General features: G+C 58.2%; 1 protein-coding gene across 1 annotated transcript in view; it reads left to right on the top strand.

Annotated features, from left to right (window-relative positions):
• The window catches only part of LOC119096313 (filamin-A-like), an 88,235-nt gene that overhangs the window by 5,375 nt on the left and 55,559 nt on the right, over positions 1-27,301 (top strand). The window contains 13 exon segments of the mRNA XM_037219154.1: positions 1,019-1,174; positions 4,153-4,274; positions 4,939-5,038; positions 5,553-6,089; positions 8,387-8,560; positions 9,845-9,994; positions 11,285-11,506; positions 12,035-12,202; positions 12,625-12,743; positions 13,555-13,669; positions 13,929-14,066; positions 15,927-16,100; positions 17,150-17,290. Of these exon segments, the coding sequence (XP_037075049.1) occupies positions 1,048-1,174; positions 4,153-4,274; positions 4,939-5,038; positions 5,553-6,089; positions 8,387-8,560; positions 9,845-9,994; positions 11,285-11,506; positions 12,035-12,202; positions 12,625-12,743; positions 13,555-13,669; positions 13,929-14,066; positions 15,927-16,100; positions 17,150-17,290 (2,287 nt within the window). The 5' untranslated portion in view covers positions 1,019-1,047.

Raw genomic sequence — 27,301 nt, 5'->3', positions numbered from 1 at the left:
CCGACCCGCCGCCCAGCTGGTCCGGCACGAGGGCCGGCGCACCCGGCCGGACCGACCCGCCGCCCAGCTGGTCCAGCCCGGGCGCCGGCGCACCCGGCCGGACCGACCCGCCGCTCAGCTGGTCCTGCCCAAGCGCCGGCGCACCCGGCCGGACCGACCCGCCGCTCCGCTGGGCTCAGCCTTGTGCACGTCCTGGCTAGCTCGCAGACTGAGGGCAGTGATGGGGTGCCAGGACCATACTCTCTCGCTTTCCACGTAATTTCATCATTAGAAATACGATGGTGTATGAAAGATTGTCTTGAGAGAGGTTTGTGTAGTAATTTTTGGAAGTGTCCATTCGCCCGCAAGTTATCTTGCCACTTGTCTTATGTCTTCCTATCTTCTCTTATGCATTCCTGTATCAAACTAAGTGGTGTCTGGGCGTTAGTCACACTGGCGTGACAAGCAGTTTCCGCATAAAGATCACGCCAGTGGGGCTGCGCCGGCGGTGAATTGATATGCCTAATCAGGCTGTATTATGATGGATCACATTTAGAATGGAATTTTGCTTCATGCGTTTAAATACAGCCACCATGTAGCAGACGCGGTTTGGTAAAAAACATCGCGACGTTGTCAAGGACTTAATGAGAGGTATAGAAGGGAACTTTCCGCCGGATTTTGATAGCAATGAGCAAAGAATGGCCTGCTTATCGACATATTTTAAAGGATTCGTGATATGGAATTTATCTATGAGGGTTTTCAGATGCAAGCTGTTTGATCCCACGAACCTCGAGTGTATGTGTGATTATAATGCAGAGCAGGATGTCCTGTATCCCGCAGTGTCTATGGCTGATAAACGAGCGATGATGGCTGCAGGTATGTTGCGTGACGTCGCCCGCGGCTGCCGCCTTGTATCCACCCGTGTCCGGTGTCTGTGTGCCGCTGGCCCACTCGCCGCGGACCGACCGTGAGGCCGCGCACGCCGCCGTCTGTGACGCCGTGTGACGCGTCCGCTGACGGAGGTTCGTCCGCCCCGCAGGCTCGCCTTGGGAGGTGGAGGTGGCCGCCATGGACGCTGCCGGCGGTCTGCAGGTGCTGGGCGAGCACCTCAAACACTTTCCGGCGTCCAAGCCGGCCTCCATTGACATCTCGGCGCCGGGCAGGAGCAAGGCGGACCTCTCTGTCGACGTTGTCGGTCAGTGTCTGCACGTGCCGGGTAGCGGGGCAGAGGGTAGGAGGGCTCCGTCTTCACGTGGGACTGACCACTGGTCTTCACCGCATGGCGGGGCGGGGAAGCCTTGCCGGGTGGGGCTGGTCAGCGATCACCAATCCTCGTTGTAGAGAACAGGGCAAGGAGCCTCGCCGACGGGCGGGGAAGGTCACTGTAACAGAGGGCAGGGAGCCTCGCCGACGGGCGGGAAGGTCACTGTAACAGAGGGCAGGGAGTCTCGCCGACGGGCGGGGAGGTTATCGTGACAGAGGGCAGTTCGGGCCCTTGAGGCGTCAAAATGAGATCCTGAGCCCAAAATCGTCCCCAGCCTAAAAATGGGCCGCCTATTGTGGCACAGTGGACTCCTTGGCAGAAAGGACTTCCTATGCTACAATTCCTCCCCCCCCCCCCCCCCGGGCGAAATCTTGACTACGCCACTGGATACTAATTCCCTATTAAGTGCACGCCGTGGTGTCGTTTTCAGCTCAAAGCTAACCATCCGCGGCAAGTGCTTCTAATTTGTCTGACGGAACGTTACTAATGCGCCCTCGCTGTGGCAGGGATGGGAACCCATCAGCGGAATAGCCACAGTAGCAGCAATTACGTCTTTAAACGGCATGTGTGAGACCGAAAACATATGCGACGAATACCGTTAACGCTATGACAGTTCCAACGTTGTCCATGAGAATTCGCTGCAGCCCAATGACTAGGTACAGCAGGGTGACACTTTGTCCCAGTCTCCCCTGCGGTTCAGGATCACAGCCAAAAATAGAAACAAACGACTGATAAGAATAGCGATATGTGCAGCTGTCATGCATAGTTTAAATTTTGCTATGCGGCTACGCGCAAATCTTCCGTCATGGTTTGTGAGCTGGGGTGAAAGCTCTGAGATTTTCATGTAAGATAACCGGTGACGAGTTGTGCAAAGTGTGACACATTGGCGATTATCTGAGCAATGCAGACAGTTGGCGGTTTGTGCGCTACAGACCGTGGAATGGTCACTCCGTTGCATCACGTGGTTGCGTAACGCAACATAGCACCGAGCCCCCCCCCCCCCCCATCCCATTCTCGCGGAGCCACCGCACCGGATCTCGCCATCCCGACTACGCCGCGTCGCTTTCGCCCGTGCTTCGGCGCGTGACGCCGCGGCGCCCGCGCCACGTACTGGCACGTGTCTGGTCACGGCACGGGATCACGTGCGCGGCGGCCCCGCGCGGCCTCGGGCCGGGAAGGTCAGCCGGCCGCCGGGGCGGGGCGCGGCGCCTTTTTCTTCCGGTGAACCACGGAGCAGGGCCAGACCAACATCCGGGAACCTGGCAGGCTCCGCCCCCGCCGACGCCGCTGGCAGGCGGCCAGCCAGTGGTGCATTGTCAATTCGTCCGCGATGCGCGAAACCCCTTCTTGGGGGGGGGGGGAGCAGCATGGTCTGTTTTTTTTTGTTAGACACAAAGGGTGGATACGGTTCAGTGGCCGGGAAGGCAACAGACATGGAGTCGTAAGCCTAAGAACGCGAGACACTGCGCGTTTATGACGACCGACGAGGGACAGAGCCATGCGGGCCGCGCTGATGGTCGGCAGGGAATTGCTCGCTGCAGTGACAACATCAACCTTTTCACGAATCATGACATGAACTCACGTATTGATATCATCGTTTAAACGAGAACGTCAGTGCATGACACAAATCTTGAGAAATCACAAATTCATCATGTGAGTTACATCAATCAAATAACCGCCTTTATTATGGATGATGAAACTGGTTTAACCATTTCCATCCCCTAGTGCCTAGTGCTGATACGTCTCGAAAAACGAGTGTCATTTTGGAAAGTTCATACGCGCACACACACACACACACACACACACACACACACACACACACACACACACACACACACACACACACACACACACACACACACACACACACACACACACACACAACACACACACAACACACACACACACACACACACACACACACACACACACACACACACACACACACACACACACACACACACACACACACACACACACACACACACACACACACACACACACACACACACACACACACACACACACACACACACACACACACACACACACACACACACACACACACACACACACACACACACACACACACACACACACACACACACACACACACACACACACACACACACACACACACACACACACACACACACCACACACACACACCACACACACACACACACACACACACACACACACACACACCACACACACACACACACACACACACACACACACACACACACACACACACACACCACACACACACACACACACACACACACACACACACACACACACACACACACACACACCACACACACACACACACACACACACACACACACACACACACACACACACACACACACACACACACACACACACACACACACACACACACACACACACACCACACACACACACACACACACACACACACACACACACACACACACACACACACACACACACACACACACACACACACACACACACACACACACACACACACACACACACACACACACACACACACACACACACACACACACACACACACACACACACACACACACACACACACACACACAAATTTTGCTTTCGAACTGAAGTAAGCGGGACCCACCACTGCTTTACTAGTTGCTCAAGCAGGAAAACGTCCGACCGCTGACGCCACGGGTCGGCTGAGGCGCGCGTCGTGCGCGGCGGCCAGCCTGCGTGCCGTGGCGCCGCTGTTACATAATCCACGTCACGAGGACCACTGCGATCCTCCCGACTCCGACGGGCTCCAGACACTGGTGCAGCGTGCGCGTATGTTGAACAGGGGGCCGCGGTCAGAAGCGGGTGGGGCCTGTCACCGCGCCCTCGCCGCGACGCTGACCGGCCGCCGCCTCCGCCGGCAGGCCCGTCCAAACGGACGGTACCGTTCACACTGACAGAGACGTCCAGTGGGATCTTCAAGTGTCAATTCTCCGCCTCCGAGGTGGGGAGTCACGTGATCAACGTCAATGTCGACGGACAGCCGGTGAGTGTGGTCGCGTGGACGGCGCGGTCGGCTCTGCGGCTCTTCCTGCCCGCAGGCGCGAGCGCGTCTATTCTAGGTGACGTGTGTTCTCATGGTTGTCGGCCACTCGATGGCTAGGTCTGAATTAGTGGCTGGGCTGGTCGCCGTGAAATTGCTTGTCGCTGCCGTTCGGTATTCTGACACATTCACGATACTGATACTGATACACGATACTGATACTGACACACTCACGCCGCGGTTAGATGGCGTGCGTGTGGTGCTCACACGCTGGGTGTGAGTGAGTGTGTACACCCAGTTATTTGCTGCAGATGGCGACATACTGGACGCCATGGTTGCATTATTGCTCCGTGTGGGCCTCATGCTCATGTGTTTTGAAATAGCACGGTTTGCGCTCGCGTTACAAGGCCTTAGGAATGGAATCATCTCGACTTGAATGATTGAGTCACCGCTGGGTGGGCTGCAATCCCGTCATGCATCTCAGGGATTACCCGGAGCCGGCTTCGTCCACGGCACCGTCAGTTTATTTGTTCTGATCCGTGTGTATGACGCGGTTCGCAAGCGTGCGCATGTGGCACGTGGTGCCCCGCCGTGACCCGCCCTGTGCCCCGCCCCCTGTCGTGACCCGTGACCCGCCCTGAGCCGCGCCCCTGCCGCGCCTCCGCAGATTCCGGGCAGCCCGTTCGTATCTAAAGCATACAACGCCGGCCTGATCCGCGTGTCGGACGTTCCCACGGGAGTGGTGGGCCAGACCTGCCAGTTCAGAGGTGAGCCTCGCGCTGGGCAGAGTGCCCCTGCCGCCGCCGCCGCCGGCCTCGCAGGCGGGCGGGCCTGAGGAGGCTGCCAGCGGGGCCGCCGGCACGCGGAAGCGCTACGCCCGCCACAGAGCCGGCTGACTTTCGGGTACAGCGGGCGGCACGCGGAATATGCTGCGCAGCGTGGTCAACAGAAGTGTGGTGAACGACGGTTCCTGAAGCTTGTTTATCCGCGCAGTGCGAAATGGGTCATCTTGATTTGACCACGGATGATCGCTTAACTATCCATCGCTTTTCAACAACGTTTTGTTCGTGATGGTGTCTGTGTTCCGCTTCCAACGGAGGCCAACCGGTCAGGGTATGACCTCTCACCGTTGGAGATGCTGGCCAGCTGTCGTGGCCTTTCATTTCGCTATTCATCGTTACCAGCTGGAGTGTATGGGTGACGTCACTTGCCTGTGTCCGGGTGGGTGACGCCATCTGCTGGTGATGCACGAATGTGACGTCACCCGTCCGTGCCCGCCAGTGGACGCCAGCCAAGCCGGCGAGGGTCAGCTGGAGATCTCCATCAACGACGGCGAGGTGCCGAACCACGTGCAGGTGCTGGGCGGCGGCCGCTGCCTGGTCACCTTCACGCCCGAGATGCCCAAGACGCACACGATCGACATCAAGTTCAACGGCGAGCCGGTGCCCGGCTGCCCGTTCGTGTGCCGCGTGCAGGGCAGCTCGCGCGTGACGGTCAACCTGCGGCACCTGGAGCTGCTGCCCGTGCAGCAGCCGGCCAGCTTCCTCATCCACATCGACGGCGGCGGCAACGCCGAGCTGGCCGTGTCGGTGCGCGGCCCGGCCCACTCGACCCTGCCGGTCAAGGTCACCGGCAACGTGCGCAGCGGCTTCACGGCCGAGTTCACGCCGCTGGAGGTGGGCGCGCACACGGTGCTGGTCGAGTACAACGGCGCGCCCGTCAGCGGCACGCCCTTCACCTGCAAGGTGTACGACACGGGCCGTGTCACCGTCACCAGCATGCCGAAGGGCGCCATCGGCAAGAGCCTGCAGTTCACAGGTGGGTGCCGCCGCAGCCGGCAGCGGGCAGGGGTGGTGGCCGCGCGCGCCCCGGGCGCAGGGAAGCGTGCTGGGGCCAGGTGGTCACTTCACCGGAGTGGGGGGCGCTGGGACGGCGCAGGCACGGGCGCGGCACTCTGTTTGTTCGGTTTCGTGTCCCTCCGCTGGAATGAGGAAAACACGAGCAATGTTTGGTGCAGAGGCCGGCTGTTTTTTCGATCGGCTTATGTGGGCTGCAGGCTTTCCGATCGTGTTCAGTGGGGCATTGCCCGCTCGTTGCGATCGGGTGAATGCACGTTCCTGTGCATAGTGGCGCAGTTGGCTCACGAAAAATGCGCATCGGCACACACTGCGGGCATTTCCGGACTATTACTCACGTCAATAGTGGTGTCGGGGGCTCCGCCGGTGTTGGGTTTTAGCGCTTGTTGTCGGTCAAATAGGTCAGGAGCTAGTCGGGGTCTCGGTGCTGATGACTCACGCGGTAAAATTGACCTCTCGCATGCTATACACTGCACAAACATCCTGTTTGACAGTGGTCCGTTACCTTCCGAAGGAGCGAACAGCCCGCTGCAGTGGAAAGGCTCCGTTGTCCTTGAGAGGCTTTCCTCGCCTCTCCGGACGGCGGTGCGTGGGCGGGCCACACAAAGGGCCACTCACCGTAGCGGTTTGACCTCGGCCGCCGGGCGGTCCTATCGGAACCGCATCGGACGTCCGAGCTCCCCACGAGCCGGCGCCGCGCCGCGGGCCGTCACAGCCCGCGGCGGCGGGTCTTCACAGCGTGCGGAGATCGGCCCGGGGAAGCCCAGGCTGGTTAGGGGCTCTGCTCCGTGACGGATCGCACGTGCCGTGACTCGGCTGTCCACTGGTGGCTGCTGCCGCTGGCTTTGGGAGTGGTCGCCGAGTTGTTGACAGTTGTACACGAACCCTGATCACGCACTGTCGCCCGTCGCCTCCGCACGGCGACTTCCCGCTGCCACCAGATAGCCGCGCTCGAACAAAGATAATCGGTCGTCACCGCACCAAGGCCCCTGCGGAAGCTCGCAGTCGCCATACGTCATCATACATCATATACATCATCATACATACATCATACATACATACACACATGCATCATCATACATATATCACTCTGAATACCGGCGTCTGCAAACCAGTGTATCCGTGTCCACGTCCCTGCGTCAGTCAGTCCCCTGTGTGGGAACCCCCGTCAACCGGCCCGTCACGCCTGTGCCTCCAATCCAGCCGAGACCCCTCCGGCAACCCTGCGCCAGCGGACACATCGCCGATACCTCAGACCCAGCCGGACCCCTCGCAGGTACTCCTACACCAGCCGGGTCCCTCACCGGTACCCCTGCTTTAGCCGGAGCCTTCGCCAGTACCCCTGCTCCTTCCGGGTCCCTCACCGGAACGAGCCCCTGCTCCACCTGGACCCCTTGGCAGTACCCCTGCACCAGCCGGACCCCTGGCTGGTACCCTTGCTCCAGCCGGGTCCCCTGCCGGTACTTCTTCACCATCCGGGTGCCTTGCCGGTACCCCTGCTTCAGCCGGAGCCCACGCCAGTGCCCCTCCTCCAGCCGGACCCCTCGTTAGTACCCCTGCTCCTTCCGGGCCCCTTCCCGGAACGAACCCCTGCTCCAGCCGGACCCCTTGCCAGTACCCCTGCGCCAGCCGGGCCCCTCACCGGTACCTCTGCTTCAGCCGGAGCCCTCGCCAGTATACCAGCACCAGCCGGACCCCTAGCTGATATTCTTGCTTCAGCCGTGTCCCTTGCCGGTACTCCTGCACCAACCGTGTCCCCTGCCGGTACTCCTGCACTATCCGGGTGCCTTGCCGGTACCCCTCCGCCAGCGAGCCCCGCGCCGGCGCGCCAGCCCGCCGCTTCCGTGCCGTCACGGGCGCCGCATCCGGCCGGCGCCCGTTATCCTTCCGGCGGACTCACGGGCCGGCCGTCTGCAGGCAAAAACAGCTGGCATGGCGCGCCATCTGCGGTCCGGTGCCGCCGCCCGCGCCACTCCGCGCGGGAAAGCGCGCCGCCGTGGGCCGGAGACAGTTCTCACGGCCGGTCATTCATAATGCTGATGGCCGACGAGCAAATAATGACCGGCCGGCCGCCCTAATGCGGCCAGTACATGTCGGAACTTTGCCAATCAACGGAGTGGGCCGATTTGTTCCACAAGTCAAGGTTACTTTGCAGTGTCATGCCTGACCGCGCACACTTCTCTGCCACTCGGACTGTCGTCTTCAGCTGCGGCACGCAGTTTGTCTGTGCTCTGACCTCTGGCGCCCCTCCACCCGCAGTGGACGCCAGCGAGGCCGGGGAGGGCAACCTGGAGATATCGATCAGCGCCGGGGGACGCAACATCCCCACCCAGGTGCACCCGCAGGGCTCGGCCCGCTTCGGGGTCAGCTTCGTGCCCCTGGAGCCGGTCGACCACACCATCAACATCTCCTTCAACAAGGAGCCCATCCCCGGTACGTGGCGCGGTGTGGAGGGCGAGGGGGACTGTGTCTGCAAAAGCGGCATTGCCGTGCGGGTTTTGTGTCACGCTGGGAGTGAATAGAGGGAATGGCTCCGCGTGAGTGCTGTGAGAGGTGTAAGATCGTGTGAAAAGTCATCCGAGAACGTCCTCTCCGAGGGTTGCGATGTTTGGGATGTTAACTGCTGGTCACCACACTGCCAGTTAGTGCTAGCGTTAGACAGTCGCCACAGGCAGTGCCAGAGTCGCTAGAAAATTGCTTGCGTTAACCGTGAAAGTCTGTAAAAAATATGCAGACGCAATGAAGCTCCGGATTCGGCAGCCGTGTGCCGGTGCTGCTGGTGGCCCTCCACGTCCAGTGATGAGGGATGACTGTGTCCCGGCGCTGCTGCTGACCCTCCCCGTCCAGTGATGAGGGATGGCCGTGTCCCGGTGATGCTGCTGACCCTCCCCGTCCAGTGATGAGAGGCGGCCGTGTCCCGGTGATGCTGCTGACCCTCCCCGTCCAGTGATGGGGGATGGCCGTGTCCCGGTGCTGCTGCTGACCCTCCCCGTCCAGTGATGAGAGACGGCCGTGTCGTAGTGCTGCTGCTGACCCTCTCCGTCCAGTGATGAGAGGTGGCCATGTCCCGGTGATGCTGCTGATCCTCCCCGTCCAGTGAGGAGAGATGACCGGGGCCCGGTGTTGGTGGTGACCCTCCCGTCCAGTGATGAGGGATGGCCGTGTCGCAGTGCTGTTGGTGACCCTCCCCGTCTAGTGATGAGGGATGACCGTGTCCCGGTGCTGCTGCTGACCCTCCCCGTCCAGTGATGAGAGGCGGCCGTGTCCCGGTGCTGCTGCTGACCCACCCCGTCCAGTGATGAGGGATGACCGTGTCCCGGTGCTGCTGGTGGCCCTCCCCGTCCTGTGATGAGAGGCGGCCGTGTCCCGGTGATGCTGCTGACCCTCCCCGTCCAGTGATGAGAGGTGGCCGTGTCACAGTGCTGCTGGTGACCCTCCCCGTCCAGTGGTGAAAGATGGCCGTGTCCCAGTGCTGCTGGTAACCCTGCCCGTCCAGTGATGAGAGATGACCGTGTCTCGGTGCAGCTGGAAACCCTCCCCGTCCAGTGATGAGAGATGGCCGTGTCCCGGTGATGCTGCTGACCCTCCCCGTCCAGTGATGAGAGAAGACCGTGTCCCGGTGCAGCTGGTAACCCTCCCCGTCCAGTGATGAGAGATGACCGTGTCTCCGTGCAGTGATGAAAGGTGACCGCCACTGACTGCTCGGCTCGTCCGCAGGCTCGCCGTTCATGGCGCACGTACAGTCCGATCCGAACCACATCGTGGTGAAAGGCGCGTCTCTCGCCTCGACTGCCGTGGGCAAGTCGTCGTATTTCACGCTGAGCAATGTCTCTGGAAACGTCGAAGAGGTCGAGGTCAACGTCGATGGTGAGTTTGCGGCCGCTCACGCCGCGTGCCGGTCGCCGTCTTGTGTCAGCTGCGGTCAGTTGCGGGTGCAGCGTCGCCCGGCGAGGCTCTTACTGCCACTTTCGCTAGTCGGTGAGACCTCGTTTTTGCGGGGATTTCGCGGCGAAGAGACCTCCATGAGAGGCGGCCGGCCGAGTTGTCCGGGATGGCTGTCTGGACGTGGCACTGCCGGGCGGTTCGGAGCGTGCACTCGACTCTTTGTCTTCGATGTCCCACCGTTACTTTTGTCGTTAACTTCCACCTCACCTGTCCTATGGTTAACTTTCCTGTGGAGGTCTGCTTCACCGGATGTTCTGCTGTTTTCGTTGTGTTCACGCCAGGCACCGCCGCACGGAAATGTCTTGCGGCGCACGATTCAAAACAAAGCAATCGCCTGCCACCAATGCGACCGCACTGAAGCTTGTACGTTTTTGTCCTTCGAGCCTGTACATTATTTCCCGCTATTATGGCGGCTTAGACTTTGAAAGATTTGCAGACCTGGTTCTAATAGAAGCATTTCCTTCTTCTTCCAGGTCGTTATAGTTCCCCTAAAGTTCACTAACACTCGCTTACTAACGCTTACTGGATGCATGTGAATGTAGTTTAGTGCATGGACGATTGGAGACTGACAATGTTTTTTATCATATGTTCATTTATAAGACATACATGGCTTAAAGTGGTGTGTGCTTCCTCACTGGGCCTTTCTTTAAATCGACAAATTCCTGATGAGATACAATGACTTTTCTTTCGGCTGCCATCGCTAGCCAGCTGCTTCCGGCTTGTTTCATGGGCCCACGAAACCTCGTTTCACTTGCTTTCATTTTGCCGCTCACTTTCCGACGACCTCTGACCCGCGTGTGCATGAGAGGTCGAAGGTCAGGGGCCTTCCGTTTGTCCGCTTTTGTTTCATTGCCGTAATTACGTTTGACTGCGTGCGCTGCGGTCGCGAAGAACGGAACATTAATTTCGCCTGGGGGTACCGAGCTGATAAATTTTGTGATTAATGGGTATAACGTACCGAAGGATCGATGTTACCTTGCACGACCACATAACAACTTAGACGTAAGGTTAGGCTGGTAGCCTCTGGCCATGCGGCCCGTAACCGAACAGTGCCGACGGAACGGGACGGACGGGACCGGGCGGTGGGGCCGGCGCCCCGACCCCACCGCCCGCTAACCGACTGAGGCGCGGGGAGCACTAACCCGGCCTCCGCCGCCCGGGGCTCCGTAACGACCTCGACCTGACCCGACCTGACCGCACGCAATGTGCCAGGCCCCACCGGGCTGGCCGTGCCGACCCAAGTCAAGGATGACGGAGACGGCGGCCTGACTGTGGAGTTCAGTCCGCGGCTGGCCGGCGAGCACCGCATCCACGTGGCGTTCGGCGGCTCGCCCATTCCCGGCAGCCCGTTCGCCTGCAAGGTGTATGACGTCAGCGCCATCAAGGTCAAGGAGGTCACCAAGGGCGTGGTCGGCCGACCCGTCACCTTCATCGGTGAGTGGGCGGAGTTGTGGCTCGGGCTTAATTCTTGATGGAATGGTTTCAGTCGACATGGTGCCCTTTTAAGCACGATGGCCACTTGCGACGCGCGGATACCGATTTGAAATGTTGTCGCTTCAAAGTCCGCGCAAGTTAATGGTCCTAGACTTAAACGGAGCTTTAACATTAAACTATGTCAAATATCGTTCTCCATCCACGCCTTCGTGGACTCCCCATGAAGTTATGCGATACTTTGCGGCACCCATGACCTTAGCAGTTGGAGGCGTGGAGTATCAGCAGCCGGACGGTGCGCTGGAGCGTGGTGTCGGGCCTCGACATCTCACCGTACGGGCGGGTGCCGCACTTGACGGATCCTCGCGACAGCTGTGTGACGGGCTGTGTGACGCGTCGTACGACAGGCGTTATGACGGTCGTGTTACGGGCCGTCTGATGGGTGCCGTGGCGGCCGCGCAGCGGGCTTGTGACGAGCTGTGTGACAGGCTGTGTAACGGTGTGTGAGGGTCTGTTACGCCGCCTCCGCAGTGGAGACGATGAACGCCGGGCCGGGTAACCTGGAGGTGACGGTCAACAACGGCCAGGTGCCGACGTCGGCCCAGTCGCAGGGCCAGCACAAGTACGCCATCTCGTTCACGCCCAAGGAGGCTAAGCTGCACCAAGTGGAGCTGAAGTTTAACGGCGAGAACGTGCCAGGTCAGTGGCCCACGTCCGATGAGGTCCTGGTGGGCGCCAATGCTGGCTCGCATCTGGTATACTGGCCGCTGAAAGGCTGGGCGACGCAGGTCGCGAGAGCCGTCCGCCGCAATGGTTCAGTGTTCGAATGGAGGGAGCGTTGGAGCCGAGATGTGCGGCGCCATGTGAGAGCACCGCCGCTTAAATCGCTTCTACGTCCCCTCTCCCCATCCCCTTCTTCCGTTCTCGTCCAACCTACCCTTCTTTATCCCGCCTTTCCCCGTCCTGCAGGCTTCCCATTGCGCCGCGACCGATCTGTACGCAAGCGTGTTGCAGACATGTCACCTGTAACACCGGACCGGTGACCGTTGTTCGCCACTGGGCCGTGCGTGACGCTTCCGTGTCACGGTGGACCGCTGACCGCGGCTGGCGCCGTCCGGCAGGCTCGCCGTTCAACTGTGCCGTGATGGACGCGTCCCAGGTGGCCGTGTCCGGCGCCGGCGTCGGCAAGGTGCCCGTCGGACGCCAGACCTGCTTCAACATCGACACCCAGGGCACGCACGTCAGTACAGCCGCGGCGCGGAGCCGCTCGCCATAGTTTTTGCTCAGTAAAACACAGGGACGTGATTTCGCAGCCTTGAACAGATCGCACTGCGAAATTCAAAGCTAGTTTTGCGTGGTGGCGTTAGGCCATGAGCTTTGAAGCTAGACTCGGACCCGCCAATATGGTTAATAACGTTTCCTTTACATTTCACGACGCATTTTTAAGCATCCGCCACCGCTGACCCGCTGTCAACGGGCCTCAGTTGCCAGGTCTAGGTCGGCGTCCCCTCTCCGCTGAGCTGTTCGTGCTGAGCTGGTGAGAGCTGGACGACCTCGTGTTCACCATCCTGTCCCGCTGATCCGTGTGTGATGTCTCAGCTGACCTGTATGTCCTCCTCCCGTCAGGAGCTGGCCGACCTCGCAGTCGCTGTCCTGTCCCGCTGATCCGTGGGCGATATCTCAGCTGACCTGTATGTCCTCCACCCTTCAGGAGCTGGCCGACCTCGTGGTCACCATCCTGTCCCACTGATTTGTGTGTGATATCTCGGCTGACCTGTATGTCCTCCTTCCGTCAGGAGCTGGCCGACCTCACGGTCACTCTCCCGTCCCGCTGATCTGTGTGTGATGTCTCAGCTGACCTGTATGTCCTCCACTCTTCAGGAGCTGACCGACCTCGTGGTCACCATCCTGTCGCACTGATCCGTGTGTGATATCTCGGCTGACCTGTATGTCCTCCTTCCGTCAGGAGCTGGCCGACCTCATGGTCACTGTCCCGTCCCGCTGATCTGTGTGTGATGTCTCAGCTGACCTGTATGTTCTCCTTCCGTCAGGAGCTGGCCGACCTGGCGGTCACCATCCTGTCACCACTGCGGCGCCCTGTCACGGCCGAAGTGTGGAGCGTGGACGAACACCGTGCCATGGTGGAGTACACGCCCACCGAAGTCGGTACGTCACCTCTAGACTTACCACCCTGCCTTACAGGGAAAGCGTTACAGCGTGCAAAATAGACGTGCAGGACATATGCGCAGCTGCTGCAACCTGCATTTGCAATGTTAGATTTACGAATAATTATTTCAAAGAGTGTCCATGACGCCTGTATTCAGTGCCGTTATTTTTAATCTCCAATCATTTTGGCATGCGAGGAAGATGTTGTTTGAGTACACCGCACGCCGTGCTTGTCCTTAAAGTGGCGGCGTCTTCGCAGGTGATCACAGCGTCGAGGTTCGCCTTGGGGGTATGCTGATCCCCGGCGCGCCGTTTGTGGTCAAGGCGTACGACGTGAACAAGGTCAAGGTGACGGACGTGCAGAACGGCGTGGTCGGCAAGCCCGTCTACTTCTGCAGTGAGTGCCCGGCCGTGCTCCGAGCCCTCCCCCTCCCCTAACTCTCCCCTCCCCCGAGTGCCTGCTGGTCGTGCAGTGACCTTCCCGGAGTGTTCGGACCCCACCAGAGTGCTGCGGACGCTGGATGGCCCGTGGGTCAATCAGAGATCAATCAGAACACACGCCGTCGTGTGTGGAAGTCGCAGTGGGACGTGGCCAGGGGGTGTCCCTTCTTCTCATCACTTGATATAAATAGGACAGTGCATTCCCTGCGCTGCCGTTGACCAGGATTTGAACGAGTTTAAGTTCAGTCTGCCCGAAATGCTCATCCTGTTATTATTTCGGCTGTTTGGCCTGTATGGTCACTCGAACCGCAGCATCTTGGTAAACGCTTGCATGTGAGGATGGCACCTGCCGGTGTGGCAAATATTTGAGTAGATATGCAGCAATTGCTGTTTATGCCCTTCGCTTTCTGCTCTAACATTAAGGATCAGACAATGCTGGCGAATCTCAAGCATTCATTTTCGTTCACGTGGTACATCTTCACCCCTCAGAGTTGGCTGCACGCTTGAATGACGCTGAAATGGTCGTTCTACAGTTAATGGTAGATTAACGACCGCGGCGTAGATAATTAATGAGGTGTAATCGCACAAGATACACGCTCATAGCTATCGGTCCCCGGGGACAAAAGTAAGATAGTGCATCTTTGACTCATAGGGAATCTTTGTTACGAACGTTATTTTATCAAGCACTTGTGTGCTGCGCATTCTGAACTCCATTTGGTTTGCATTCTTCGCAACGGTCCTGTGAGTTGTTTAAAATGCAAGGACCTAGCGCCGCAATACTCATTTATGACAAAATGCGTTCCAGTTTTTTGTGAGCTATCTCCTTGCCTACAGATGGCTCCTGATAGGAACCGGTCAATAACCCGAAGCGGGGGTGTTTTACAAATTGGTACGGAAAAAGCTTGCGATTAAATGATTTTACGCGATCATGTAATAATCCGGCCCACCCGGCGAGTGAACCTTTCTCTTCGCCTTTCATGGTGGCAAAGGCTCAGAGCATGCTTTAGTACCAGCTGGTGAGACCGTCCGTGAAAAATCGTGACGGAACTTACGCCATGAGCCAGCAAAAGGCATCATAAATAACTCCCTTTCGCTCACCTGGCGCTAGAACGTGAACGAATAGAGCACGAGAAGTCGCTGACTCAGCATGTCCTTGTCGCTAACGCAGTGCGGAAGCGTTATGCGGTTCCACATTCCAAAGCCCTCACGCTGCGGCGTAACAGCGTGGTGCGGCCATTTTTATAATAGCACTTTGTTTTCTTAGACCTTCCCTATTCGGCTCGATGATAGTTCACAGGCTTAACATCGAGGCCAACCCATTCCCAATCTGCTTCTGGGATCCCTTAAGGCGGGCAGAGTCCATCAGTGTAGCACTGTCGAGCCGCTGCCCTGCGTGGACGGGTCTACCCGCTGGTCCGGGACTATCGCCCGAAATGGCGCCCTTCCGTGACCGGAGCTTACGGCTCTGGCACCTGCCTCGGGCAGTGCCGCGGCCTGGCACGGCGACGACGCACGACCAGTCACAGAGAGACTCAGTCCAAACCTCCACAAGCGCTGTATCACTGTTATGGTTGTGACCAAACTCGGTGGCACGGTGACCTGAATCGATGGCCTCCATCCTGACGCGCCGCCTGTGACCTGACGTGAGGTCTAACACAGTGCGACCATGACCTGGCGCCTGACTGACCAGACTTATTGATGCTGTGACCTGGGCTGCTGCTCCAGTCGCCCCGTGCCTCCCTGACCTGACCCGTGACCAACGTCAGCCGACCTAGCTGACGCTGTGAGCTGACCCCGTCGCCGTGCCGTGTCACAGTCGACGCCAGCCAAGCGGGCGCCGGCAACCTGGAGATCATCGTGTCCGTGCACGGCCGCAACGTGCCCAACTACGTCCAGTCGGAGGGCAACGCGCGCTTCCGGGTCAACTTCAAGCCCCAGGAGTCGGCCAACCACATCCTGAGCGTGCGCTTCAACGGCGAGCCGGTGCCCGGTGAGTGTCGCGCCGCCGACGGCGTCGCACGGCTGTGGCCGGTCCTGCAGGACCAGACAGCCTGCCCGTACGGCTGTGGCCGGCCCTGCAGGGCCAGACAGCCTGCCCGTACGGCTGTGGCCGGCCCTGCAGGGCCAGACAGCCTGCTCGGACGGCTGTGACCGACCCTGCAGGGCCTTACAGCCTGCTGGGACGGCTGTGGCCGGCCCTGCAGGGCCTCACAGCCTGCTCGGACGGCTGTGGTCGGCCCTGCAGGACCAGACAGCCTGCCCGTACGGCTGTGGCCGGCCCTGCAGGGCCTCACAGCCTGCTCGGACGGCTGTGGCCGGCCCTGCAGGGCCTCACAGCCTGCTCGGGCGGCTGTGGCTGCTCCTGCAGGGCCTCACAGCCTGCTCGGACGGCTGTGGCCGGCCCTGCAGGGCCTTACAACCTGCTCAGACTGCTGTGGCCGGCCCTGCAGGGCCAGACAGCCTGCTCAGACGGCTGTGGCCGCACCTGCAGGGCCTCACAGCCTGCTCGGACAGGGCTGTGGCCGGCCCTGCGGGGCCTCACAGCCTGTTCGGACGGCTTTGGCTGCCCCTGCAGGGCCTCACAGCCTGCTCGGACGGCTGTGGCCGGCCCTGCAGGACCAAACAGCCTGCTCGGACGGCTGTGGTTGGCCCTGCAGGACCAGACAGGGTGCTCGGACGGCTGTGGCCGCACCTGCAGGGCCTCACAACCTGCTCGCACGGCTGTGGCCGGCCCCGCGGGTCCATACAGCCCGCCGTGTGTGGGAGCCGCCGTTGTCCGACTCTGAAGCGCAAGCGGCCTTCCGTGTTCGCTGATGAGTGTCGAACTACCTAGGACCTCCTGTGTATATGCATATTCAGCATGTTGCAGTATTTGAGCCACCAGCGGTCAGTGGTCATATGCTGGGAGGCACCTGTCATTGGCTGAGATGCCGGCTACCGCCACGAAAATATAGTGCGCAAATCTGACTTTGAAATGTTCCAAAATGCGTCGTCACCGTAAGAGTCTACAGTATGATTAACGCTCCTGTCCCTTTCCAGGCTCGCCCTTCACCTGCAAGATCACGGACTCCTCACAGGTGGTCGTTTCGGGCCAGTCGCTGAAGATGTCGCCGCTGTCGCGGCCGGCCATCTTCACCGTGGACCCGCGCGGCGTGACCGTCACCGAGTGCGTCGTCACAGGTCAGTGGTGGTGCGTGGAGCGCCTCTTTGGCTGTGACGCAGCGGCCACCAGAGGGCGCTCAAACGCAGATGTGCGCATGCGTCGCAGCGGCTCAGAGGGCCGGAGAGGGATCGGACTGCTGTTGACTTGGCGCTAGCTCGTTTGTGCTGGTTTGGGGACAGTTTGTATAGGAAAAGGACGCATGCGTAATACGTGTGCACAGTTGTTCGTAAACAAATGTGTGTTTGTTTATTTGTTTGCCTCCCCAACAAACTTAAGGTATAACGTTCGAATGGCAGGAGTACGTACGCAAAGGCTCGTAAGCAAATGTCGGTATGGTATAAAGTACCTTTGTGAAACATTCGTAGTTACAAAAAGTTCCTTGAGACACAGAGTTAGAGCACACAAAACTTCATGCACAGAGTTAATGCATAAAAGGTTCGTATGCGTGAAGCACGTATCAATTGTTCGTAAGCAGTTGCACACACGGAAGGTTCGTAACTGATGGAGTTTATTTGACAAAAGTACATACGCCAAAAAAATTGGAAGCAGTGACCAATAGTTACAAGTTTGTATGGATAATGCTCATATGCGCGTACACTCATATGGTTATGCAACGTCGGCTCTCAGGTTTTTCTGAAATTAGTTTCCCGTGGGATGGTCTAAGGCATGAAATTCGATTGCATTATTTCTAACCCTGCCAGGCGTGTGGTTTAAAAGCGATAGTTTCTGGATATATTGGGTCGGGAGCAAACAAGGTCCTCATAGGAGGGGGTGCATCAAAGTCGGTCCAGCGAGTACATCTTTCTGTCTGGGCTGGGCTTTAGTTTATATAACCAATTATATAACCCGTGCCACTGGCGCTTCTGCCCGCCGTATTCCACAAGCGAGCCGCCTCTCGCCGCGTCTGTCAGCTGGCTATCCACCGCCAACCCCTACGCCCTCCCATCCCTCGGTATCCGGAATGTGGTGGCCTCCGCAATGGCCCCTCATCTGACGCCCAGTACCAATGATGGGCATCTGCCTTTTACCTGCAGTACGTATCTGCATACACCTTTATACGCACGTACATTGCCAAACGGAATTATTGCTGATAAATATTCCTTACGAGTTTTGCCTAGCTACTTGATGCATCGGCACACGAACTTTTCCGCAGACGCTTTTGCCACATGAACTTCACCCGCTGCGAACCTTATATACTTACACCTAAGCTGGCATAAGAACATATGCCTACATACTTTTGTCCACACAAACATATGCGCGCACGAGCATTTTCGTTACGAACCTTTCCGGACGACCGATTTATTATACCAGTTTCATCCTATGCAACCTTTTATACTCCGAGCATTTGACATTACAAACGTCAAATTAACAAGTTTCATCACCTACGTGCTTTGTCGCCTATGTACTTTATCCTAACGAACTTAGGTACGCGATGTCTATGCTACGAACCATTGCCATGCGATCTTTTTCTATGCGAACTTTTTGTCCGCAACACGTTGTGCTAGATGGTGGACTATCAGCATTGCCTCCAGATATCATGCTGTGAAAATAGTAATCTCCGCGTTTTCCTTATAACACAATACCGCATAGATCATGGTTGACATATTTCGATATCAACGGAGACATCAGATGACTGGCACGACTTTACAACGCTGTTGACTCGGCGTGGTAACCAAGGACAGCGCGGGGGTATGAGGACTGTATTTAGGCCTGCTGGTGCATGTGTCATCTGCGGCCCAGTCGTGTGAGCAGGAACGTGGACAGGAACGCAGACAGGAACGCGCACGGGAACGCGCACCGGAACTCGGGTGGGACGCGGGCAGGAACCGCACAGGAACGCGAGGTTCTGCGCACTGAAGGTGCAGTGTCTCTCCACCTGTCCAAACCCGGTACAACAGCAATAGGTCCCGGCAGCATTGTCATTGGACGGGCTTGGTGACATCATGCCGTGTTCTTACGGCTGCAGTCAGACGTGCTAAAATGATTACTTTGAGTGTGGCGGGGAAAAGTAAAACCCATGTACTATACTCGTCCCCGCTCCAGCCATCGTAAATGGACCTGATTGACTTACGCTCAAGCCATGCTAGCAAAGTCCGGAACTGAATGCGCATTTGCACTAGCCATCCATGGCGATCCCTGGTTGAGCATCCGGCATCGGCCTCACAGGCTGTTGAGCACTGATCTCCCATCGTCTGTTGATCCCATCATTTTGCACAACGACCCCGACGTTTTGAAATTTGCTGAGGCGAGTGTGATCGCCCTGTCTACACGAAACGAATATTGAGCGTATCAGGCGTTTCCGTCTGTACAGGACGTTCTCCGTTTTTCATGTGACGCTTTTCCGTTTTCATTTGGCTTCCGGTATGACGTCACGCTTAAAAGCGGGCCGATTCTTTAACTCAGTGGGTAGCGTTATGCCAAGCTGCCATCTCTGCGGTGACGTAGCCTCCCTAAGCTGAAAAGTATGCGTAACTGCAATCAGATGGCTGGCGCGTTAGTTGGCATCGCTTCGGACCGCGTGTGTGAAGTATGAAAGTTCCAGAATTATGAAAATAATTTCGTTCTTACGTGGTGTCTGGCGTACTATTCCATACGGCCAGCTGTTTCCAGGAGCATTTTCGGAGAATTCTACGAAACGTATTCCACAAGACGTCTTTCATGTGATATAGGTGCCCGATCTACGCCTTGAATTGACCAAAAACAAACAAACAAGCATGCCTGCGATCACGACAAAAACACGTGCCGCAGCCTAGCTTTTGCGGGATCAGACGACAGCCACTATGGCTGGCTCCCCGCAGACCGGTACGCGGCTCACTGCCTGGGTTGGTTTCATTATTTTTAAACGAGGTGTAATGAGGCTGTTTTGGTGACCATAAACCGGACAGTTTGGTGAGGCTAGCCGACTCCCTCCAACCAGGCAGAACGAATCGGCTACGGAGAACAATACGATGAACGAATGACTACCCTGACCCACATTCGAGACCCAGTGGCTCGGTTTGTGTGGCAACGGTCCGCCACATTGGCGCAACAGCACCAAACTGCCTGGGACAAAGGCTTCAGACTCACCGGAGTCATAGCGCGGACTGGTGGCCACGCTCCTCGTGTCGTCATCAGGCGTGCTGGAACGAACGAGCCGAGGTCCGGTGTCAGCGTGAGAAGAAACAAATTGTTCGGGTGCCACGGGGGTGGGCCTGCTTCTTACTAGCATGTTCTCAGCCTTGGAAATGTAATTTACCTAACTAACGGACAAGGACTAACGTAAGGACTAACGGCGCGCCGTCACGCCCATCGGCGATAGTGTCACCAGTGTCAGTGTCAGTGTCAGTGTATGGAGGCTCTCCATGTTCGTGGGAATGACTTGAACACGTCACGCGATGAGTGCATGCTACTGGTTTTGAGAAAGAGCTGTTCAATTCCTGAAAATTCACCAGCTGCAACGCGAAGGCTTGTGACTTTCTTTGAAAAACTGTGACTGTTCGGATGCACAATCGAACTTTCTAGCGACTGCCTTGACGTAAGACGTGGCAGTTGACCATTTTGACCGGAGTGCAGTGAATGCAGCGTCCGGCTGCTATTCGAAAGGCGATGAGTTGGCCATTCCTTGGACGGGCGTGCAGAGTTGCGACACGTATCGCTCGTCATTCCGCAGCGAAGACCGGCCGGAACGCTGCCTGCCAAATGGTCAGTGGGAAAGTCAAGCGCTACAACAATGCGGATGACCACACCACTGTGATAAGAGAGATCATTAGCATGCCGTACTTCCCTGAAAAGCCTTGTCTTATGACGGCGATGCCCAGGCAATCGCTCTAAACGGAATAGCCGTGTTTTGTAATGTAAGTGCTCCTAGCGCTGTGCTACGCACATAACCTCTCCCTTAGAGCCCCCAGAGACAATGCCGGCGGCCGTGTCCACCATTAGATTGCGTCACACTCGTCACTGCGAGCACCGTCATTGCGTGACACGGACCGGGCGCTCGTGCCGCTCCAGCGCGTCCCGAGCACATGTAACCAGGCTCGGCCGCACGCCCGCGCCTCGGGCGCCGTCCGGGAGGCCTGCCCCCTCTCCCTCCTGCGGCCGCCACCGCCGGCGCTGGCGTCACCCGTCCTCGCGTCAGCCGCTGGCGCCATCGGCGTCCGGTGACGGGCCGAGAAAGCGGCGGCGTCCGTTCGTCAGGCGGGCATGCATACCGCGCCGGCGGTCCGCCCGCCGCGGTCGCGAGAAAGTGCGGCCGCCGCTGCCGCCGCGCCGGCAGCTGGCGGGAAAGCGTCGGGCCGGGCGGCGGCGCCGGGCCGCGCCGGGTAGTACCCGCGTGGAGCCGGACGGGGACGTCCGGTCACGGCCGGCGCGCGCCGCGCTCTCGGAGAGGTGTGACCGGACGCCGGCGGTGCGGGTCTGGCGAGCGGCGCGCGAGGCGGCCATCCTCCGCGTCTCAGGAGGCTGGAGGGGAGCCGCGCGCTGGGCTGAGGAGCACGCTCGGCGCAGCTCGCGTGAGTGCGCGCGGCGCAGGCGGAGCAGGTGGGCAGGCAGACCGACGTAGTCGCGTGAGTCAGACGCCGGCCCTGAGGCCGGAGAAATGCCAAAAGGCTTCCTCCGTCCTGACTCTCTTGCCGTCGGTAGCTCTCTTGCTGGGACCGCAGCTCGATGATCATTGATGCGGTACACGTCGTCTTTAGCTTGTGCTGTCATGTGCAGGGCTGCGGCTCGCGACCCTCGGGCGGCACGTGCGAGCATGCCGCCACTAGATTTGCTGTGTTTTATCAGCTGATGTGTTGGGCTCATAGGTGATGCTCTAGCAGACTGTGGCTTAGATGACATTAAAAGTCGATTCGAGAAGCATTATTGGGAACGATTGCGCCTACTTATGAACCAGACACTTCACGTCATTTCCGATCCAGAATATACGAAAATACCACCTTCATGTATTCCGTTATTGTCACTAGCTTCCATTTGTAGTACTGGTGCCCAGAATCTGCTTTGGTCCAGGAAAGCATGTTAGTTTGTATGTGCATGGATTACAGGGATGTTCCATATTGTGCGCTCATGTCAGCGTTGAATGTACCGCTGAATGTTCCATCTCCAGCGGAATGTTCCATATCGAGCAGAATGTTCCATCTTCAGCAAACGTGGATCGTGCGTGATTCATGAATGTTGTTTTTCAACCCAGTGTTATCAACCTACTCAAGTTTTAGTTTGCAGCCCACGTAGAAAGTACGTTAAACCTGTTGAATGACCGTTTCAAACTATGCTGTAAGCAATATCTTGGACCGTTTAATACGTTCATTTGTTATTCAATAAGATCTGCAGCGCGGTACCGCGTTTGTCTGACTGTACGGCGGTGTACGCCGTGCAATGAAACGGCATTCACCAAATCAGAAACTGGCATACAGAATACAAAAATCATTGCGTTCCTTTGGTATTCTGTCTAACTGTCGCAATCCAAATCAGCGCGTCTCATTTAGCCCTGCATCATGTTGGACCCTGTGACGGTGACTGCGACTGTTTTGCTCGGCGTCATTGGCACTAGGCTTTGCTGCAACGATGGTTAAGTCTGACCTTTATGCACATACCGGGAGCAAAGCGAAAGCTCATGATGCCAGCGGTCCGATCTGGCCGGCGAAAGTGTGGTCATGTTGATTAGCCGCTGTAGTGGCGTTGCGTTCTGTTGTGGTCTCCTCAGGAATGCACGTCCCGCAATCGAAAGCTCATTCGCATGCGCGCCGTTCACCCAGCAGCACTCGTACCTTCCGCCTCCCCCCCCCCCCTCCCTCTCCCCCAGCTGGCAGCCCTGAATTGGCTGCTGTCGCCCACCTGGGCTGCTTCGGTCAGTTAGGTGTCTCCGCATGCTAGATTGCTCGACAGAAAACACACCTATGACCTGATGCAGTTTCATAAGAAAGTGATAGTTGTCATGAAGCTCTTCATCAGTGTATAACCATGTTTTCCAGGAGACTGAAAGCGTTGCAGTTTTCCTGCTATTCAACGCTACTGGTTCTGGCTTATTTGCTTTATTTGTGTAATGTGTGGTGCCCATCAGGAAAAGTATTAGGCATGATTTATAGAAGGTCTTAATTTCCTGTATTGTCCCCTGGTGCAGTATGCGGCCGATCTTGGGTAACTACAACGTCAAATCCCGCCCCGCCGACCACCCTGCTACCCGCCCCCGTGACGTGTAACCATAGCCAGTGTGTCCCTCAGTGGTGTCATAGAGGAGTGTCCCGTGTCCCCTGTGACCCTCCCCTTGATTCCCACCTGACCTTGCAGCAGGACACCCTGTATCTCTGTGACCTCCCGTGATCCCACCTGACCTTCGCGCGTCCCGCAGTGATGTCGCCGGCGGGGGCGTCGGTGCTGGTGCGGCTGCAGCAGGACACCCTGTATTTCTGTGATCTCCTTTGGCCCCACCTGACCTCCTCCGCGCGCCCCGCAGTGATCGTCGCCGGGAGGGGGCGTCGGTGCCGGTGGCGGCGGCAGCAGGGCGCCAGCGGCCTGGTTACAGCGCCGAGTTCCAGCCGGCAGAGGTCGGGCCCCACACCGTCAGCGTCGTCATGGACGGCGAGCCCGTCGGCGGCTCGCCCTTCACCTGCAACATCTACGACGTCGGCCGCGTGGTGGTCACCGGCCTGGAGAACACCAAGGTGGGCCGGACAGCGGACCGGACCGGCGGGGCGCAGCTGGCGGGGCGCAGCTGGCGGCGGTCTGGCCGGGCCGGACCATCTGCGTGTGTGTGTGTGTGCGCTTTGGACAATGCGAGAAACGGATGGTGAGATGACCCTGCAGTCTTTAGTTTAGCCCAGCTTATCTGGCCCATGTTGTTTGCGTCGTTGATTGCTGTTGTAAGATGTGGAACAATTCTTAGCAGCATTCCGTATTCACTTTTTTGAGGCTTGAGATCACACATCGAGTAAGGCTTTGCGTTTGAGCTTCACAATTTAAGCGCTCCGGCGTAAATGGGAATCCGTTTGTGGAATCTTGGAAAGCAGCAGAGTGTGAACTGCTTCCACAACTTCCTCGAGGTGCAGCTAACCGCGCCTTATTCCTGCCACGAGCGCGCCAGCGCGGCGGCCGCTCGGTCCCTCTCACCAGTGACGTCACGTGTGGGTGTGACGACGCCGTCGCGCTGCAGGTGGGCCGGCCGGTGACCTTCACTGTCGACGCGTCCCACGCCGGCGAGGGCACGCTCGAGCTGGTCGTCACCACCGGCAAGGCCACCGTGCGCGCTGAGGTCAGTGACCCCCGGTCAAGGTCGGGGCCACGGCGGCCGCGACGCGCGCCGCCTGGACCACGCGCTGTGCGCCGGCTGCTCTGTTAAGGGGACTGGGCGTGCGCTTTTTGGCATAATACTTTGATGCTTGAAGACCTGCTAGGCTTGTAGGTCCGCTTCAGCCACGTGCTGTCAATGTGTCTTTGGCAGTGGCGGCGATGTAGCCAAGGGTAGGGCCGTGGTCCAATGACGTCGTCCACATGAGCCATGAGGCTTACACCAGGGGATACTGGGGAATTTCGGAGGGATTCGTTTTAGATTTCCAAAATTTCGGAAAAAATGTTTGAACATATGAAAATATTTTGAGAAAACATCTAGCCCCGCAGAAAAATCTTGGCTACGTGCCTAAGCATTGCTGACGAGGAGGGCGTCAGGCTGCTCTTATTTCGGCAACTGTTCGTACCCGGAGCGAGCCATTCAGTACGTGCGCTGACCTCATGCTTTGCTGTTTCAGGTGGCCGCCCGCAGCCGTGGCCTGTATGACGTCACATTCGTGGCCCAGGAGGCCATTCCACACTTCGTGAACGTCACATTCAACGAAGAGGACGTGCCAGGTGCGTGACGTGGTTTTGGGCACAACACAGATTAGAGGCTTACAGTGATCTCGTTTTGCTCGCGCGATGGCCGTATGACACACGTGATCTTCTGTGGCGTCAGCAACGCTTCTGTCAGCAAGCGCACGGACATAGCCAAACTAGCCAGCCCGAGAATACGTATATGCTTAACCCTGTCGGCAAATTGCGTCATAGCACCAGATGTATTGCCACGCCTTTCGGCGCGCCTTCAGAGCCGTGCTCTGATGGCCTGTGTGTCGGACGCTCACGGTCGCCGCCGGCCGCCCGCCAGGGAGCCCGTTCAAGTGTGACGTGCGCGAGCTGGACGCGCGCGAGATGCGCCACATCCAGCGCAAGGAGAGCAAGATGGTGACGGCACGCGGCGACGGGCTCAAGCAGGTGGTCAGCGGCAGCTGGGCCACCTTCGACGTCGACGCCAAGGGCATGGAGGGCGAGGTGGAGGTCAAGATCGTCGGTGAGTGGCTCCTTCCGTTGTCCCACGTCGTTTCGTCGTGGGATTCCGTTGCTTGCTGTCTGAGAGGCATAAAGGCAAACATCAGTTTAGAGGCCGGTAGCAGGGGTTTCGTACCTCAGACTAAACTCGACCGCGGTCCTTTTAACGCTACCATTGCCGATATCCCTTCGGTTGTTTTTTTGAATGGTCGTTTTCTGACCGACGTCAAGACTGACGAGGGATTCATGAGTTCCGTCCAAGCATTGCCAAGACCTATTCCAGGAACAATATTGCCGAAATATCCTTATTTTGTTTTTGACTATTTTTAAGATTACCTATTCCTAAAGCATAACGTCACAACGAGCACGCGATGCGCCAATAATGCACTGCATGCCATCCCCTGTCGCGGCGTGTTGTGACCTGACCTGACATGCGCTGTGACCTGACTCGGCAGGGCCGCAAGGCAGCGAGGTGCCGAGCCGGCTGACGCGGCTCAAGTCGGGCCTGTACCGGGCCGAGTACCGGGCGGCCGAGGTGGGCGCCTACACCGTCTCCGTCTACCACGGCGGCCAGACCATCAGCAAGCAGCCCTACGTGGTGGAGGTGGCCGACCCCAACCGGGTGCGGCTGCGGCCGGGCGAGCCGGCCGCCGCCGGACGCGAGGCCGTCCTCAAAGGTGGGGCACGCGCCAGGCCGAGCGGAGGCCCGACTCGGCCGTCCTGACGCAAGGTCGATCTTGTCGTTCAATAGCTGCAGGTGGTAGATGCTTCGCTTGGTAGCAGTTGTTTCCTAGATACTTTGCTTCGTAGCGGCTGTTTCCTGGATGCCCTCGCCCGGGATTTAGTGTAAATTTAATGTGCCAGGGATTCATGAGTAGCGTATGTGGTGCGCAGGGATTCTGAACCAAACAAGTCCAAGTGTGTCTGCCAGCTTGCCATCACGGGTCGTGTGTGAGCCGGGGGATGTGATGCTGTCGCCGGTCGTGTGTGAGTTGGGGGATGTGATGCCGTCGCTGTATGATGTCATCGCTGAGTGCTGTCACTGTGTGACGTCACCGCTGAGTGCCGTCGCTGTGCGATGTCACCGCTGAGCCCACACCGTCGGCCGCAGTGGACGCGTCGCAGGCGGGCCGCGGCACGTTGTCCGTCTCGGTGCGCGCCGCCGGCCAGGAGGTCAAACACTCGATCCGGGACCTGGGCGCCGGCCAGTACGAGGTCATCTTCACGCCCAAGGTGGCCATCCCACACAAGGTGGACGTCAAGTACAACAGTGTGCCTGTCTCCGGTGAGTGCGAGAGCCGCCGCCTGGCGTGCCGGCCACGAGACCGCCCCGCTGCTGGCTGTCAGGGGATGTTTTTTGAACAGAATTCCGCTGGTCGTTTCGCAGTGACGGGTAGTCTAAAGCTGATTATTGGGGCTGTATGTGATATATTTTAAGCCAGTCAGTGGGATATTGACAACTTATTGCATTTAGGATTCTGTAGTGCGGAGCACGCAAGTAACTCACGCACTGTCGCGTGAATTAAGAAAATTAGGTGATTTCGTGAGGTTCAGGGCAGGCATCATTACGAGATGCTTGGGATGTTCCCGGTCAAGTCGTCCAGACCATCGCCGGGCTAGCCGGGCCCTGCTGCAGCCGGGTGTGCGCTGACCGTGCGGCCCTTCGCCAGGCTGTCCGGTGGAGATGGAGGTGCGAAACCCGGCCCAGGGCAAGTCCATCACGGCCTCCGGGCTCGGTCTGCACCAGTCGCGCGCCAGCA

The sequence above is a fragment of the Pollicipes pollicipes genome, unplaced genomic scaffold, assembly GCF_011947565.3.
Source record: "Pollicipes pollicipes isolate AB1234 unplaced genomic scaffold, Ppol_2.1 Scaffold_4295;HRSCAF=5057_pilon_pilon_pilon, whole genome shotgun sequence".
Classification (NCBI taxonomy): domain Eukaryota; kingdom Metazoa; phylum Arthropoda; class Thecostraca; order Pollicipedomorpha; family Pollicipedidae; genus Pollicipes; species Pollicipes pollicipes.
The sequence above is the reverse complement of the archived record's forward strand: the minus strand, read 5'-3'. Positions and strand labels throughout refer to the sequence as shown.